This window comes from Girardinichthys multiradiatus, chromosome 8 (genome assembly GCF_021462225.1).
Source record: "Girardinichthys multiradiatus isolate DD_20200921_A chromosome 8, DD_fGirMul_XY1, whole genome shotgun sequence".
NCBI classification, from domain to species: Eukaryota; Metazoa; Chordata; class Actinopteri; order Cyprinodontiformes; family Goodeidae; genus Girardinichthys; species Girardinichthys multiradiatus.
Genome location: NC_061801.1, coordinates 42,747,551 through 42,763,599, shown reverse-complemented (window position 1 = coordinate 42,763,599; position 16,049 = coordinate 42,747,551). Strand labels below are relative to the sequence as shown.

At 43.1% G+C, this 16,049-nt stretch overlaps 1 protein-coding gene across 1 annotated transcript in view; it reads right to left on the bottom strand.

The window, feature by feature from the left end:
- The window catches only part of zgc:163022 (putative ferric-chelate reductase 1), a 40,751-nt gene extending 25,722 nt beyond the window's left edge, over positions 1-15,029 (bottom strand). The window contains exons 1-5 of the mRNA XM_047373380.1: positions 14,836-15,029; positions 13,776-13,912; positions 9,613-9,710; positions 9,400-9,514; positions 7,113-7,307 (exon numbers count right to left, since the gene is read on the bottom strand). Coding sequence (XP_047229336.1) covers positions 7,113-7,307; positions 9,400-9,514; positions 9,613-9,710; positions 13,776-13,912; positions 14,836-15,013 — 723 coding nt within the window. The 5' untranslated portion in view covers positions 15,014-15,029. The remainder of the gene's footprint in view (positions 1-7,112; positions 7,308-9,399; positions 9,515-9,612; positions 9,711-13,775; positions 13,913-14,835) is intronic.
- Between the last annotated feature and the right edge of the window lie 1,020 nt (positions 15,030-16,049).

Sequence of the window (16,049 nt, the reverse complement as noted above, 5' to 3'; positions counted from 1 at the left end):
GCCCCCTACCCACGCCGAGGACGGCTCTTTCCATCCAGGAGAGGGACGTCAACAAACTCTTCAGGAGACAGAACCCCCGGAAAGCTGCTGGTCCGGATTCTGTCTCACCAGCCAGCCTGAAGCACTGCGCTGATCAGCTGTCTCCAGTCTTCACAGACATTTTTAACACCTCACTGGAGACATGTCATGTGGCAGCCTGCTTCAAGTCCTCCACCATCGTCCCTGTTCCCAAGAAGCCAAGGACCACAGGGCTTAATGACTTCAGACCCGTCACCCTGACCTCTGTGGTGATGAAGTCCTTTGAGCGCCTTGTGCTCTCACACCTAAAAGACATCACCGACCCCCTCCTTGACCCCCTGCAGTTTGCCTACAGAGCCAACAGGTCTGTAGATGATGCAGTCAACCTAGCCCTTCACTTCATCCTCCGGCACCTGGACTCCACAGGAACCTATGCCAGGATCCTGTTTGTGGATTTCAGCTCTGCCTTCAACACCATCGTCCCAGTTCTGCTACAGGAGAAGCTCTCCCGGCTGAGTGTGCCCGACTCCACCTGCAGGTGGATCACTGACTTCCTGTCTGACAGGAAGCAGCGCGTGAGGCTGGGGAAGCACGTCTCTGACTCCCTGACCGTCAGCACCGGTTCCCCCCAAGGCTGTGTTCTCTCTCCTCTGCTCTTCTCCCTGTACACCAACAGCTGCACCTCCAGTCACCAGTCTGTCAAGCTTCTGAAGTTTGCGGACGACACCACCCTGATCGGACTCATCTCTGATGGTGACGAGTCCGCGTACAGATGGGAGGTGGACCATCTCTGGGACTGGTGCAGCCAGAACAACCTTGAGCTCAACGCTCTAAAGACAGTGGAGATGGTTGTGGACTTCAGGCAGAACCCAGCCCCACCTGCCCCCATCACCCTCTGTGACTCCACAATTGACACTGTGGAATCTTTCCGCTTCCTGGGAACCATCATCTCCCAGGATCTCAAGTGGGAGCCAAACATCAGCTCCCTCATCAAGAAAGCCCAGCAGAGGATGTTCTTCCTGCGGCAGCTGAAGAAATTCAACCTGCCAAAGACTATGATGGTGCACTTCTACACAGCCATCATTGAGTCCATCCTCACCTCCTCCATCACCATCTGGTACGCCGCTGCTACAGCCAAGGATAAGGGCAGGCTGCAGCGTGTCATTCGGTCTGCTGAGAAGGTGATTGGCTGCAGTCTACTGTCGCTCCAGGAACTGTACACCTCCAGGACCCTGAAGCAGGCAGGGAAGATTCTGGCTGATCCCTCCCACCCTGGTCACAGACTCTTTGAGACTCTCCCCTCTGGCAGGAGGCTGCGGTCCATCCGGACCAAAACCTCACGCCACAAGAACAGTTTTTTCCCATCTGCCACCAGCCTGGTTAACAAAGCCCGGAAACCACCCTGACATTCTCCCTTTCACCCACACCCCCCCTTTTTACTGACAGGACACCTGTAACCTGTAACTCAATGAGTTACATTAACGCTCAGCTTGGACTCCTGCTTTACTTGCACAATAATCACCTCCACTGTTGTACTGCTCTTGCATCTTATACTGCTCTATATTTACTCTCACTCACTTAAAACTGTGCACATATATCAGAATCAGAATCAGAAAAGCTTTATTGCCAAGTACGTTTTTGGACATACAAGGAATTTGTTTTGGCGTAGTCAGTGCAATACAATACAAATTAAACAGTATAAACATATCTACAATATAATATAAATATATGTGCACAGTTTTAAGTGAGTGAGAGTAAATATAGAGCAGTATAACAGTGCAGGTGATCATTGTGCAAGTAAAGTAGGAGTCCAAGCTGAGCGTTAATGTAACTCATAGAGTTACAGGTTACAGGTGTCCTGTCAGTAAAAAAAAAGTGTGGGGGGGGGGAGTGTCAGGGTGGTTTCCGGGCTTTGTTAACCAGGCTGGTGGCAGATGGGAAAAAACTGTTCTTGTGGCGTGAGGTTTTGGTCCGGATGGAAGGAAGCAGTTCAGTTGAGGAGGTCATAAAGATGAAGGTCATAAAGATGAAGGCTGATTACACTCAACAAAAGGCACAACTGACCCTACAAGTTGGAGGAGACTGTGGGAAATGTGTTGTTAATGTATAAAGCTGTTTATGACCTGTTTACGATGCAGCTGTTGTTTCCCCCCATCCTTTAGAGAACAATGTTTTTGTAAACTAGGGACCCCCGAAAGACAATAAAAAGAGGAAGCGGTCGGATAGGCTTCAGAGCGGTGCGAGATCTGTAACTGAGCATATCTTGACCGTTTCTCCTCGCAAAGCGAGTAAAAGAAACTAATACTTTGTCTCTCTTTTCTTTTTGTGTTGTTATAAGTATTGTTAGGTTGGTTAAACCTGACAACTATCACAGATTTAGACAGATTTGTGGACAATATTTGAGAGAAATTGTTATTTTGTGTATATAGACAATGTTTTAGATCTTTGAGTACAGTTCATGAAAACTGGGAGCAAAAACACAAGTGTTGTGTTTATATTTTTGTTTAGTGTAATTAGTCCTACAAAATTTGGGTTTCTAAAAGGAAGATCCATCCGTAACAATACCTGCCTGGTTCAGGACCTTATTGATTATAGTCATCTAATCTAAACCTGACTGCCTATAGGAGCCCCCCCACCCATCCTGAACAGAGTCGTCTCCTGGCCAACCGTCTGAATGGCTTCTACTGCAGACATGACAAGAAACCATTCACACCTCAAATCATCTCCTCCACATCCCATTCTCGAACAAGTTCTTCCCATAAAGCAACCAACCTCCTACCTTCAGATCCTCTGCCTGCACTAAAGATCTCCGAGGAAGATGTAAACAGCCTCTTTCAGTGCATGAAAACAAAGAAAGCTGGAGGACCTGATAACATCTCCCCATCATGTCTGAAAGCCTGTGCAAATCAACTCGCTCCGATCTTCACAAGGATCTTCAACAAATCACTGGAGAAATGTGAGGTCCCCTCCTGCCTCAAACAATCCATCATCATCCTGGTCCCCAAGAAACCCACCATCCTAGGATTAAATGACTACAGGCCTGTAGCCCTGACGTCTGTGGTCATGAAATCCTTTGAGCGGCTGGTGTTGAAGCACCTGAAAGACATCACAGGCCCCCTGCTGGACCCCCTGGACTTAGGTCTACACTTCATCCTGCAACACCTCGACCACCCAGGGACGTACGCCAGGATCCTGTTTGTAGACTTCAGCTCGGCCTTCAACTCCATCATACCAGACATCCTCCACCAGAAGCTCATACAGCTCAACGTCCCAGCCTCCACCTGTCAGTGGATCAACAGCTTCCTGATGGACCGACAGCAGCAGGTGAGACTGGGGAGCATCTTCTCCTGATCCAGATCAATAAGTACTGGTGCCCCCCAGGGGTGTGTTCTATCCCCACTCCTCTTCTCTCTGTAGACAAATGACTGCACCTCATCGGACTCGTCCGTGAAACTCCTTAAGTTTGCAGACGACACCACTGTCATTGGACTGATCCAGGATGGTGATGAGTCTGCATACAGACAGCAGGTGGATCGGCTGGTACACTGGTGCGGTCAGAACTACCTTGAACTGAACCCACTCAAGACTGTGGAAATGGTGGTGGACTTTCGGAGAACACCACCCCCATACACCCCCCTCACCATCCTCAACAACACTGTATCGGCCGTGGACCACTTCAGGTTCTTAGGAACCACCATCTCTGAGGACCTGAGATGGTCCTCACACATAGACAATGTTCAGAAGAAGAAGGCCCAGCAGAGACTGTACTTCCTGAGGCAACTCAAGAAGTTCAACCTTCCACAGGAGCTGTTGGTCATCTTCTACACTGCCATCATTCAGTCTGTCCTGTCTTCATCCATCTCAGTGTGGTTTGGATCATCCACCAAACAGGACAGGTCCAGACTGCAACGAATAATCAGGACTGCAGAGAGAATAATCAGAGCTGACCTTCCCTCCATCCAGGACTTATACAGGTCAAGGGTCAGAAAAAGAGCTGCTAAAATCTCTGCAGACCCCACACACCCTGCACATAAAGTGTTCAGAGTTTTACCTTCAGGTGGCGCTACAGAGCACTGTTTACTAAAACCAGCCGCCACAGAGACAGTTTCTTCCTCCAGGCTGTTTCTCTGATGAACATTTAATAGAGTACAAAACAACAGCATACAGATGTTGCAAATGCACCTTTTTATTTATATATGTGTATATTGTAAATTGTAAATATGTATATTCTGTAATGCAGAAACAAAACCAAAAAGCAAAGTGTACCGGAGTCAAATTCCTTGTTTGTTTGTACGAACTTGGCAATAAAGCTGATTCTGATAATAAAAGGATGATGGTTTTATTTTGTTTCTAGATTTTCACAAAGCATTTTACTTAGTGAAATATATATTTATTATCATTTTGGATTTTGAAGTTGATTTCTTGATATAATTACAATGTTAAATACCAATGTCAACAGTTGTGTTTCTCTGTCAAACATCCTTTCTTCGATATAGAAAGAGGAATTAGACAGCGTTGCAGCATCTCGCCTCTTTTATTTATTTTAGTCACAGAACTACTGGCAATTACTATTAAAAACTCAAACATTGAACAATTGGAAATAAATAAGCAGAAAATAATCAGAAGTCAATTTGCAGACGATACAAAACTCTTTGTAAAGAAAAAAGAACAAATATTGTAAAGCTTTGTTCTCAAGCCTCAGGTCTGCAGTTAAATTTAAATAAATGTGAAATTATGAGTATCCATAACTGCTCTGAATGTTCAATTAACAATATACCAGTCAAAAACGAAATAAAGTATTTGGGTTAGGATCATAATAGGAAGATTGGAAAGTAATAAGAAGATAATAGGAAGATAATATTGATCAATGCAGAAAGATGCTAAATAATTGGCTTCACAGAGACTTAACATTGTTTGGAAGAACATTATTGACAAAAACTGAATTTTCATCCAGGCTGACATATCCTGCATATTCTCTGGCTGTCTCTCCGAGACTCAGTAAGGAGATTAACAGAATAAATTTGAACCTTATGGCTCCAGTCACTTTTAAACAATGGTGATTTTATTTACGTTTAATGGCCATTTGTTTTTCACAAAGTTAGAGGTATTAAGTTGTTACTGAAATGTGATTTTGAATGATCTAAACTACCTCTTAAATTACCTTACTTTCATCAACAGGTTTCATTGGAAATGGTGTTTAAGCACAACTTTAGCCTTCATAATGTTCCATTATGAAATAACGGTCATATTGAGAGGAAGAAAATCTATATTTATGGAAAAACAAATCTGGTCAATTATGCACTTATTGGATGAAAAGTGTTTCATACTTAATTTGGAGGAATTTAAAGCAAACTATAAGGAAATAATACAAAATATCCCTAACGTCCTCATTCAGTCAGTTACAAACAATCTGACATCACAATGCCAAGTTTACATAAGACCAAGATGGATTATGTGGACATTACAGAAATAAAATGTAATAATAAAACTTTAAATCAATATTTAATGAACAACATGTACCCAGGAAGAACAAAAAGCACACTTATCTTACAGCATTTTGACAAATCTACAGTATCTAAAATTAGGACAAAATATTTTAAATTCCCAATTCCTCCTAATTATAAAGAACTACATTTTAAAATTAGAAATAATCTATATCCCTCAAAGAAGTTCATAAGAGAAAGATTTATGTTAAAGATTGTGGCTTCTGTGAAACCACTCGAAACGACTAAACATTTGTTTTATAAGAGTATAGTAGCTCAACATTATGGAGATTACTCCATACCTGCTTGTCCTTCAGATCCAGAAAGACAGATGACTTCTCTTTTCAAAATATTCAGTTAGTTTATTTCTCAAAGGGAATAATGTGGAATCAATACTGTAATTATTGCAACAAAATATTTCATGCATAAATGCCGATTTGCAATATGCTGTCGCTCTTTCCCTGCTCTCAAAAATGACCTCTCCATGTTCTCCGGGGTCTACTGTAGTTCCTTGTATTTCGGTGTAAACCAGTCTAATTAAGTCTTGTGCTTGATTAGTTGTTTTTGTCATTTCCTTTTTCTTGTGAAGCACTTGGTGATTTTTATCTGTGAAAGTTGCTATAAAAATAAAAATGACTTATTTACACATCCTGGACACAAACTGTTTAGGCTTTTACCTTGAGGTGGCGCTACAGAGCACTATTTGCAGAAACCAGCTGCTACAGAGACAGTTTCTCCTCCCATGTTGTCTCTCTGATGGACACCATGAACATCTCACAGCCTGAGTAGTCATCTACTCTGCTGGAAACTAATCAGCATGTTTGTACGATTACAACCCGGCTCTCTCTCAGTTCATCAAAAATGAGCCTAAAAATGAAAGCCAGATGGCCTGCTTCTGTATTAAACTGCTTCAGATCTTTCTCAGTAGAACTCAGATCAAAAGATAACTGTGGCTCAGTGAGAAGAGTGATTGTCTTGCAATCCAATAGTTGTGGGTTCAATTCCATCTTTCTCCTGCTACATGTCAAAGTGCCCCTGGGCAAGGTACATAACCTGAACCAACCTGGGTGAATGTGGCTCTAGTGTAAAGTGCTCTGAGTGGTCAATATGACTGGAAAGGGGCTATATAGGTTCAGTCCATTATTTTACTCTGTGTCATTTGGTAAATATAAATCCAGACAAACAAGAATAAATTGCAGGATTCCTCAAAGGTCCATTCTTGGTCCACTTCTTTTAACATCTATGTGATCCAGATTTTAGTGCTACAGCATCTCCAACCATGTTTACTGACAACACACAACTTTATCTCTGGTCACTGCAGGACCTTAGTCCTCTAAACTCACTAAGTCAGTGTGTTGATAATATCAATGACTTGATGGGTCAGAATTTCTTCCAGCCTAATGATGAGAAGACATAAACCATTGTTTTTGGTCCCAAAAATATGGCCCTTCTCAGCTACTGTAGTAGTGTGAAAAGGTGATTGTTGATCAAACCATTTATACTCAGCTGTTTAAATTCTGTTGCTGCACATGATCAAAATTTAAAGCTTTAAACATTCGAGTTCTGTATTTTAACCAATAACAGATTATCGACACTTTTTATTTCCCTTACCATCATCTGATCATCTGAGAATCCAAAGGCCACATATCCATCAGCAGTTCCTGTTATCTCATAGCGGACAGCAGATCCCCCAGGAGAGAGCACCCTGGCTGACAAAAAGTAACACTGGGAACTGCTGGCCGGATCACAGTCAGCAGGTTGACTGATACACACCTTAGAGGCACCGCAGCCTGCACTGGAGATGGTCTACACAAAAACAGATGATTTTTTTATTACATTTTTTGACCTCACTGTAATGTTTACATCAAGAAGGAACTGGACTGTATGTAGATTAATTTAAACCTGACTCATGGATGTTTTGTGCTATGTCAACTGGACTAAAAACAGATTTATTATCAACAGTCAAGCTTATATTTATTATATCCTCATACTTTCTAGATAAAGGCTCATAGACAACATAGGGATTGGAGTGGGTGGAGCGTTTTTCAAAGAACAGATTTCTGATGGATCTGAATGAACTGCATGGTACATAAAAGCTAAATGGCACCACAAACATATGGAGATACTTTATAATGTCAAAAGAAAACTTTCTTCTAGAAACGGATCTACGGATTATCAATAATGTCATAAGAGATAAACTGCCAGTGTATGCAGGGGAAACAAATAAACCAGAGTTGAATCAAACACAAACTCATAACAGATTTTAACAGTTTCTTACAGATTTTCCTGCTCAGCGACACACCCGCTGAGAAACCAACTCTGGTAATTGGCAGCTCCATAGTCAGAAACGTGGCACTAGAGACACCAGCGACCATAGTCAAATGTCTGCCAGGGGCCAGAACGGGCGACATCAAATCATACCTGAAACTGCTGGCTAAGGATCAGCGTAAATACAGTAAGATTGTTATTGACACCCGATTACGTCAATCGGAGGTCACCAAAGTTAGTGTTGCTTCGGTGTGTACGTTTGCCAAAACAACGCTGACCTTGGAATTTTCTCTGGGTTTCTCTGGTTTGTCCTAATTGTTCTCTCCCATCCCACTTTGGATGGAGCAGCTCTTCTTTCTAGGAACCTGGCCAAATTGATTAGTTCTCCAAAACTCTGACAACCCAGGGTTCAGACCAGGAAGCAGGGTCGTAGTTTAACACTCCTCTTTGACTTCTCAATGTCAAACAGGTTCTCCCTCTGGGAACCGGCAGTTTATTCACAGTCTGGCCACAGCAGGATCTGCAGCCCAACACCACATGACCTCTGCCGGCTCCTTTTGGTGGTGGATGTAGAACTGGGTGCTGGCATGTTAGCAGAACTGGGCTGTGTTGCCAGACCAAATGAGTATTCGGTTGCTGGTCCTGCCCTCAGATTAGGAGGCGAAATGTGGAAAAACGTGATGGTTTTTGTTTGAAAGGTCTAGAGGAAAACACACAGATGTGTGAATTTTCCCAGAGAAACTGATTAGCAGAAAATGGACTGCTGGGGTCTTTACGATTGTGGAAAAGTGAAAAAAATAGAAGGGCGGAGGCTCCTGTCTTTGTTCTGCTGCACCCGATCAACTGTAGCTCCCACAACAATAAGCTTTTTATAAGTTACCACACCCTCTGAGTCTTAAATTACCAACAGCCAATCAGGAGACAAGGACCTACAGAAACTACAGAAATTCTACACCCAAAGGTTGGAGGTATCCCTCAGTTCACTATTGAGGCTGGGAGTCAGCGAGAAGCAGTTTCTCAACCCTGCTCCTCAGGCACACTACCCTGCAGGCTTCAGATGTTTCTCTGCTTTAACACATCTTCATCTGAGATATCCAGAAGAAATTCATTTTCTCATTTTAATGATTACATTTTAAGGCAAGGTCTATGCATGACATTTCTGAAAATACGATCTTTCACCTGTGTCCCATTATCGTTGCTATTATAATTATTATATTTTATAAGCAGTTGTTCCACTCGAAGTTGGGTTACCTAATGTGGCCAGGAGGGGACAATGTTGGTTACTAAAGTTCACTAAACAGATGTTCTCGTTATGTTGAGTATGATTGGTTGTACAACTCTCTGGAGGCTACGAGAACCTTTGAACTGTTTGAAGAAGCCTTGTCTAAAACCTATCCATAGAGTTGGAGAAGGATGCATTCCTCAGGAACGGGTTAAATAGACAAAATATTCAGTTCCAGGAACGACGGGATTCATCTGTTTTAAAACCCGTTCCCCTTTCTTTTACACCACATTATTGGGTTGAACTGTTAGTTTTCCCAGCAGGTTTGAATCATGTTACAGGATCTAACTCATAGCTAGATGTAAATGAAACATCAAAATATGCTCAACTTAAAAGATGGTTACTCACATTAGAGCTGGGCAACGAGGTACTGAAAGAATCTGTGTGGTCGTCGTCTGTTAGACTCAGAACAGGACTTTTCACTCCAACCCAGAAAGTCTTGTAACTCTTTACAAAGGATGCTCTGCAGGGACACAAAGAGAAAAGCAGCCATTGTTCAGATTGTCCTCTGAGCTGAAGAGAGCTGCAGGTAGACCATGGAGGAACCCATTTCATCCTTACTGGAACTGGACACGTTTAATATTTCCTGCTGAGTCAGGTTTCCACGTCACCTGGATGTTTGTCTTTATAGAGGCTGAAGTGTGGGACACTGCAGTGTTCTGTGGAGAAACACACACACACGTGTATTATGAATCCTAACCACTCAGTTCCTCTGGGATTTTGGGTTTGTCTGTCACTGTAGCTGCTGTACACCAGGCAGATGTTCAGAGGGAGGTAGAACACTGGAATACTGATCTCATGACTGAGATAGCGTTTTACAGATCCATGAAGATCGCTGAGGTCAAACCTTGAAGGTTAGTCTGGAGTGAAACTTCCACAGCCAGATATTAACATGCCAGTGATCCTCTGGATGAAGTAAAAATCAGCTGGAACAGGAAGAAGCTTCCCACCCTGAAGGAGTACAGAAATATTTCACCAACAGTAATAACAGTAATCATCTGCTCAGAATAAACCTAATTGGTTAATCTAAAAGTAAACATCAAAAAGAAAAAGAGGATTATATCCCAGTCAATGACAACTAAGACCAGATGTCACCCTCCAGATTGCCTTTCCAGCCAGATCCCGTCTGCGTCCAGGTGTTAGCCTGAGGACGCCACGTCTGGTTGTTACTGCCTCGTTGGTTGGTGGACCGAGTGTCAGAGGTGGATGGTTCTCATTGTTCTCTGTGATCTAATGTGTCTTTATAAAATGTTTGGACATCTACAAACTTTACTCAGTCACCTTTCTTATAACCTTCAGTCTATATGGGAACAAAGATAGTCCAGACTTTACACTGCTGTAAACCAGACAACATAGAGTCCAGTCTACTACATTTCAGCAGAACCAAGAAGCAAAACCCTAATCAGTCTGCTATTATTTTAACAGAATAGCCCTCTGTGAAACAAACACCAACTTCTACAGAAAATTGTGTATGAATGTCCTCTGTCAGTTTGAGGAAACACACACGATGTTTTTAGTTTTTTAGAGGCCAGTAAAAAATACTTCAGACTAAATGAGATCATCACATGGCTCACCACCCAGGATGCCACTGTGTGAAGGGGGCGGGGGTCATTTATAGCTCCCTAAACCCTATTGTGTGTACAGTGAAAACAACATGACCATACATCAAAGGTGCAAGGTAACACCGACCCAGCTTTCTGGAAGGTGACACTTATAAGCATTTAAAAAGAGTAAATGGAAAAATTGAAAAAATTGAAAAACATTTTTCTGCATTTCTTTTAGGTTGGTTGCAGCAGGCGCTGACCCAATGATCCCTTGAACTAAATACACGCCAAACATCCCTGTTAGGTATGGTATCCAAGCCACAGAAACAACCACAACTCCCCAGGAGCAGGGCACTAAGCCTGGGTGTGCTTCACTCTTAGATGCTAAAAAGCTCTGGACCTTGTAGGGCTTTCTTGGTTGACATGATTCTTAACTGGGACAACATCTGTGCATCTCTAGACCATGGTGGTCATATTAATCTTTAGGGGAGGACTCAGAGAGTTTTTCCAGCCTTTACCATTCGTGGTCTGTACTGCTGGAGGTTGGAGTGCCTTTTTAAAGGGAAGACCATTAAAGGTGCCCATGTTCTAGGGGACCAGGTTGAGCTGGTACCAGGTTGGACTCCACCAGGTCTTCTCCTTGTTTCTGATCCTGTCTGTTGTGCACCATGCAGTCAGTTAAGAGAAGGGTGTCTGGTATAGGACTTAGGGTTTTTTTCTATGCTTTTTGTAGATGATGTGGTTCTGTTGCCATCCTCAGTACTGTAAGACACACATTATACTGCACTGAACTAAACTAGCAGGTCACCTAATAACACCAGGCACCAATCTTCAACAACCCTATATTAAGTGGTTATGGGTGATGGATGAAAGGATATGTTCTTGTGTTATTTAGCCCATCCATTGTAGAAATGAAAGTAGATAGGGCGATGAGGGGTCCTCCCTTGTGGTGTTTTTGGGGATTTCTAGTGGCTCCCTGGCCTCAGTTGGAACTGGGCTGATGTAGGTGCTGGCGGGACAACAGGGTCCTGGCCCTCAAGCACTTCTATGGCCGCTGTGGGATGATGCTGCATGTCTGGCTGCCTGGGACTGCTGTGGCCCTTCAGAGCTTGGTCTAGCTGTCCTTGGCTGATCTTAGGTGCTGTGGATTGCAGGTCTACTTTCTTTCCTCACTGCACTTCCAGATGAAAGTCACACTCACACACACAAATCCACTCAACAAAAACACACTTATTGCAACACGTATGCACACCCACACATGCATACATTGACACACCCAAGCACCAACACACGATTACTCATAAAGGTCATGCAAACACAGGTTCCTATAACATCAATGTGGCCTGCCTACTTTGATGCAGGATTTAATCTGGAATTGCTAAAGTTCATCATGTAATTAGGATACTGTCTTGAGAGATCCTTTTTGTAGAGCAAAACTGCCCTGGCACATGTAGGCAACCATCTGTTCCATATGGTATGCCTGAAATGCAGACGACACGTTAAAAAAGAAATGAGAGTTGTTGACCCTCCAGCGAAGCGTTCAGAGAACACCCTGATCAACATTCAGTGCTGCTGAAGTCAATGGAAATTATTTAAAACAGCTTCCTGACCAAACCTGCTACAGCAGTTCACAGAAAAACCTCTGGATATATTTCACTGCATCACTGCATGAATGCTGATAGGAACTAAGCCTCTATGAGCGGATTATGGAACAGGTGAAATATTACCCGAGTGGAACCATGGGTGTTGCACCCATGGGGGATGTGGGTGTTTTAACCCCCCTAACTTTTCCCACAACTCCTCCAGCCTGTGTCCTCCATATTGCGTTGCTGTATTTGCCCCCTCCCTCCAGTTCCTCTCCCCCTCCTGTTCCTTTAAATGATTTGAGGCGGTGTCACTGAAGTGTCGGTGAAGGCTGGAGTTCTGGCTTGAAGCCCACATCCAGCCGTCAGTGTAGCGCTGTGCTGCTGTTAACGTTACTGTGTGACATCATCACATTAAGGTAATCTGCATGACATAACCCTAAAAAAAATAAAAATAAAATAAAAACACAAACTAAATACTAAAAAGGTTTGTATTATTTTATACGCAACAATGTCTTCTGTATGCTTTTTCATGTATAAAATGACCCACTGGTATAATTATCTGGACCACAGTCCAGCCAGAACCAGAATAAGGGTTGAGGGTTCTGATGTGGGGGGCAGGAGAAGCAGAGAGTTGATATACTGCTGTCTGGTTGGTGAAGCTCCAAAGTTTGCCTGAAGAAGTTAACATTTTGGGATTTGTTGGATCTTCGTGCTCCATGGATTCAGCAGGTCTTCCTCCAGTTTGACCCGATGAAGGCAGTCTGATTACGGGCAGATGCTCTCTGCCAGCTCCCTCCTCCTGCAGACGCTGGTTCTCTGAAGGACCGTCAATAAATATCAGATCCAAACCCGCTGTTTCATGGTGGCTTTGTGTGTTTTGCGTGTTTGTGCGTCTGATCAGCTGATTTTATGTGTGATCAGCTGGTTTAGGATGTTATTAACTACAGCGCCCCCTACCTGTGAGTAATTCAGAAAGCTGATGTGTCCTTTATCTTTCAGCCTTCAGGCTGGTTTATGATCCGTAAATAGTAAAATTATATTTGGGTTTGACCCTCAGTATGGTTTTTTAATATTATTGTAGTCTTCTCCCTGCACCACCTCTTGGAAAACCTTCTCATTTCTCCTGGTCCGATGGCCAATCAGTGAACAGCAGTCTCCAGGGCAGGACTTAACACTCTGTTGTTTTCTGTTCATAAAATATTTCTCTGAGAAGTGATGTGTAGGCTTCATGTAGACCTGAAGTCCTCCTCCTCCGTTTAGACCTGTATTGACTCATGGTAGATCATCTCTTTCATTGAATTTTCAGAAGAAGGTCTCTGATGAACAACCAGGTCTGTAAACACAATCTAAAGTGATTTATTAAAATCTGACTGAATGTTGTTTAGTTCACTGTTACGTTTAAGAGATTCAGACAGAAATTAGACCTGAAGGAGATAGATACAAGCATGACGCTGAAAGGATCAGTCTGAATACTTGTTCTGAACATGTCTGGTATCATCAGCATCTGTGCTGGTTTGGGCCAGGTCCATCCTGTTTTCTGTGACCTGGCTCAACACTCAGTGACTCACAGAGTAATTTGTGGCGGGCCACTTACAGGTCTCTGGAAGCAGGAGAGGAGTCGGGCTGAACCAGAGCTCACTTCAAATGAACCCACAGCAGACTGGCCCCCCGGCTCTCTGGCCTCCAACAGGAACCCCATAAATGGACTGGAGGCTGGAGCCTGAAGAGAAACTAAAGAATATAAAATCTTTCAAACGGTGGACTCAGACAGAATTTCTTTATTTTCAACAAAACTGAGTTGTGCACATTTCCAGATAGCACATTGTGGGTTCAACTGGGTCCAATAAAGTTCCATCATTCAGTGTTTAGAAATGTCCTGCAGTTCCACCTGTGAACATTATAAACACAATTAATCTCCGCCACAAGTAGCATTTTTGTGAGAATATTTCAATCAAGTCGTGTTTACATTTCTATGTTTGTGGGGTGGTCTGTTGCTGTGGAGGAGCACCAATGTAAAAACAAGAGGAAAAATATTCACCAGAAACCTTAAAGGAAGGAAGCTAATTTTGGATCATTTTAATAGATCCTTTGTTTAACCAGGTGAGTCAGCTGAGAACTAAATCACCTTTACAATGATGAGCTGGCCAAGCTTACAAGGCAGATACAAATTAACAACAAGAGAACATAAGGCATGCAATTAACAGGTGAGTGAAGTACAAAATGTATACATACAGATGGTGACATGTATTGAAAGTGGCAAACGGTTAAAAGATAAAGCAAAGCGTGAACCAACTTTCTGTTTTAAGCCTTCAGTTTCCTAAAAACTGATAGGGTTAAATATCCAGACATGAACAGACAGCACTGATGAAGCCAATCTTATTTTGGAGGGTAACTCTGAGCTTTATTTTGAACGCTAGAGTAACTAAGGTGAAAGTGCTGAGTCAGCGGGTGCAGATGGATGAGGTGGGAGACACACTGGAAGCAGAATGAAATAAACGGTTTATGTGAAGATAAAACTGTGGCCATCAAATAGTTTAAATCCAGAAGGTTCTGAATATTTCACCGGGTCAGAATCTGAACATTCAATTTAAACAAATCTGTAATGTGGTCGTCTTTTAAATTGCAGCTCAGGTTTCAGTTTCAGATCGACTCACCTTTAACATCTTCGCCAGGTCTGAAGCTGTTCTGCTCTGTGCTGACAGTAAACGGGGATGTGGTGGTCTGAGGAGACCCAGAATGGTGGGGACTCATGTCCACACAGCTGTCTGAGACCAAACCTGAACCATAGCACCAAGCGACAGGAACCACACAGAACAAAATAAAGAGCTCCATGATCCACTTCACAAAGCCCGGGCAGGAAGCTGGAGAAAAACAGGAAGTCTGAAGTTTGGGCTCCTTTAGAGGAGCTGCTGGAGAAGGGGAGGAGCAGACAGTGTAATAAGATGATGGCAGGAGCTACACCTGCTCCGGGGCAGGGCCTAACAACATCAGGTGGTGGGGGGGTTGGATTACATCGTTTATTCTATAGAGCTGTGAAGTGGAAATATACTGCTGGTCAATGCAGCTGGACCCTGAACAGGAATGCAGAGACAAAAAACAACATGATGACATCATGAGATGATTCAAAGAAAACCAGTAAAACAAGCGGCTTGCTAATTTCCTCACACAAGAGCAGATTGGGGTCATTATGAGACTATAAACCAAATAACAGAGCAGATGGAACTTCCTGTTTCTGGTGGGAAGCTAGATGTGTTTCTGTCTGTGCAGCTCAGAGGCAAAAATGAGAAGTTTCAGAACTAAAACAAAACTTTTTCCCTGAACAGAAGCAGGAAAACTCCCGCTGACTCTGATTGCTGGAAATATTTTGTTATTTCACAGAGATGATTTTACAGATAAACCCTACCACTTTGACCTCTGTTGAATATGTCCCCCAAGGTCTGGAATCGGCCCTTCTCCACAATCTTCCTCAGGGTCCGGTCACCTCTTCTCGTTGTGCAGCGTTTTCTGCCACACTTTTTCCTTCCCACAGACTTCCCACTGAGGTGCCTTGATACAGCACTCTGGGAACAGCCTATTCGTTCAGAAATTTCTTTCTGTGTCTTACCCTCTTGCTTGAGGGTGTCAATAGTGGCCTTCTGGACAGCAGTCAGGTCGGCAGTCTTACCCATGATTGGGGTTTTGAGTGATGAACCAGGCTGGGAGTTTTAAAGGCCTCAGGAATCTTTTGCAGGTGTTTAGAGTTAACTCGTTGATTCAGATGATTAGGTTCATAGCTCGTTTAGAGACCCTTTTAATGATATGCTAATTTTGTGAGATAGGAATTTTGGGTTTTCATGAGCTGTATGCCAAAATCATCTGTATTAAGACA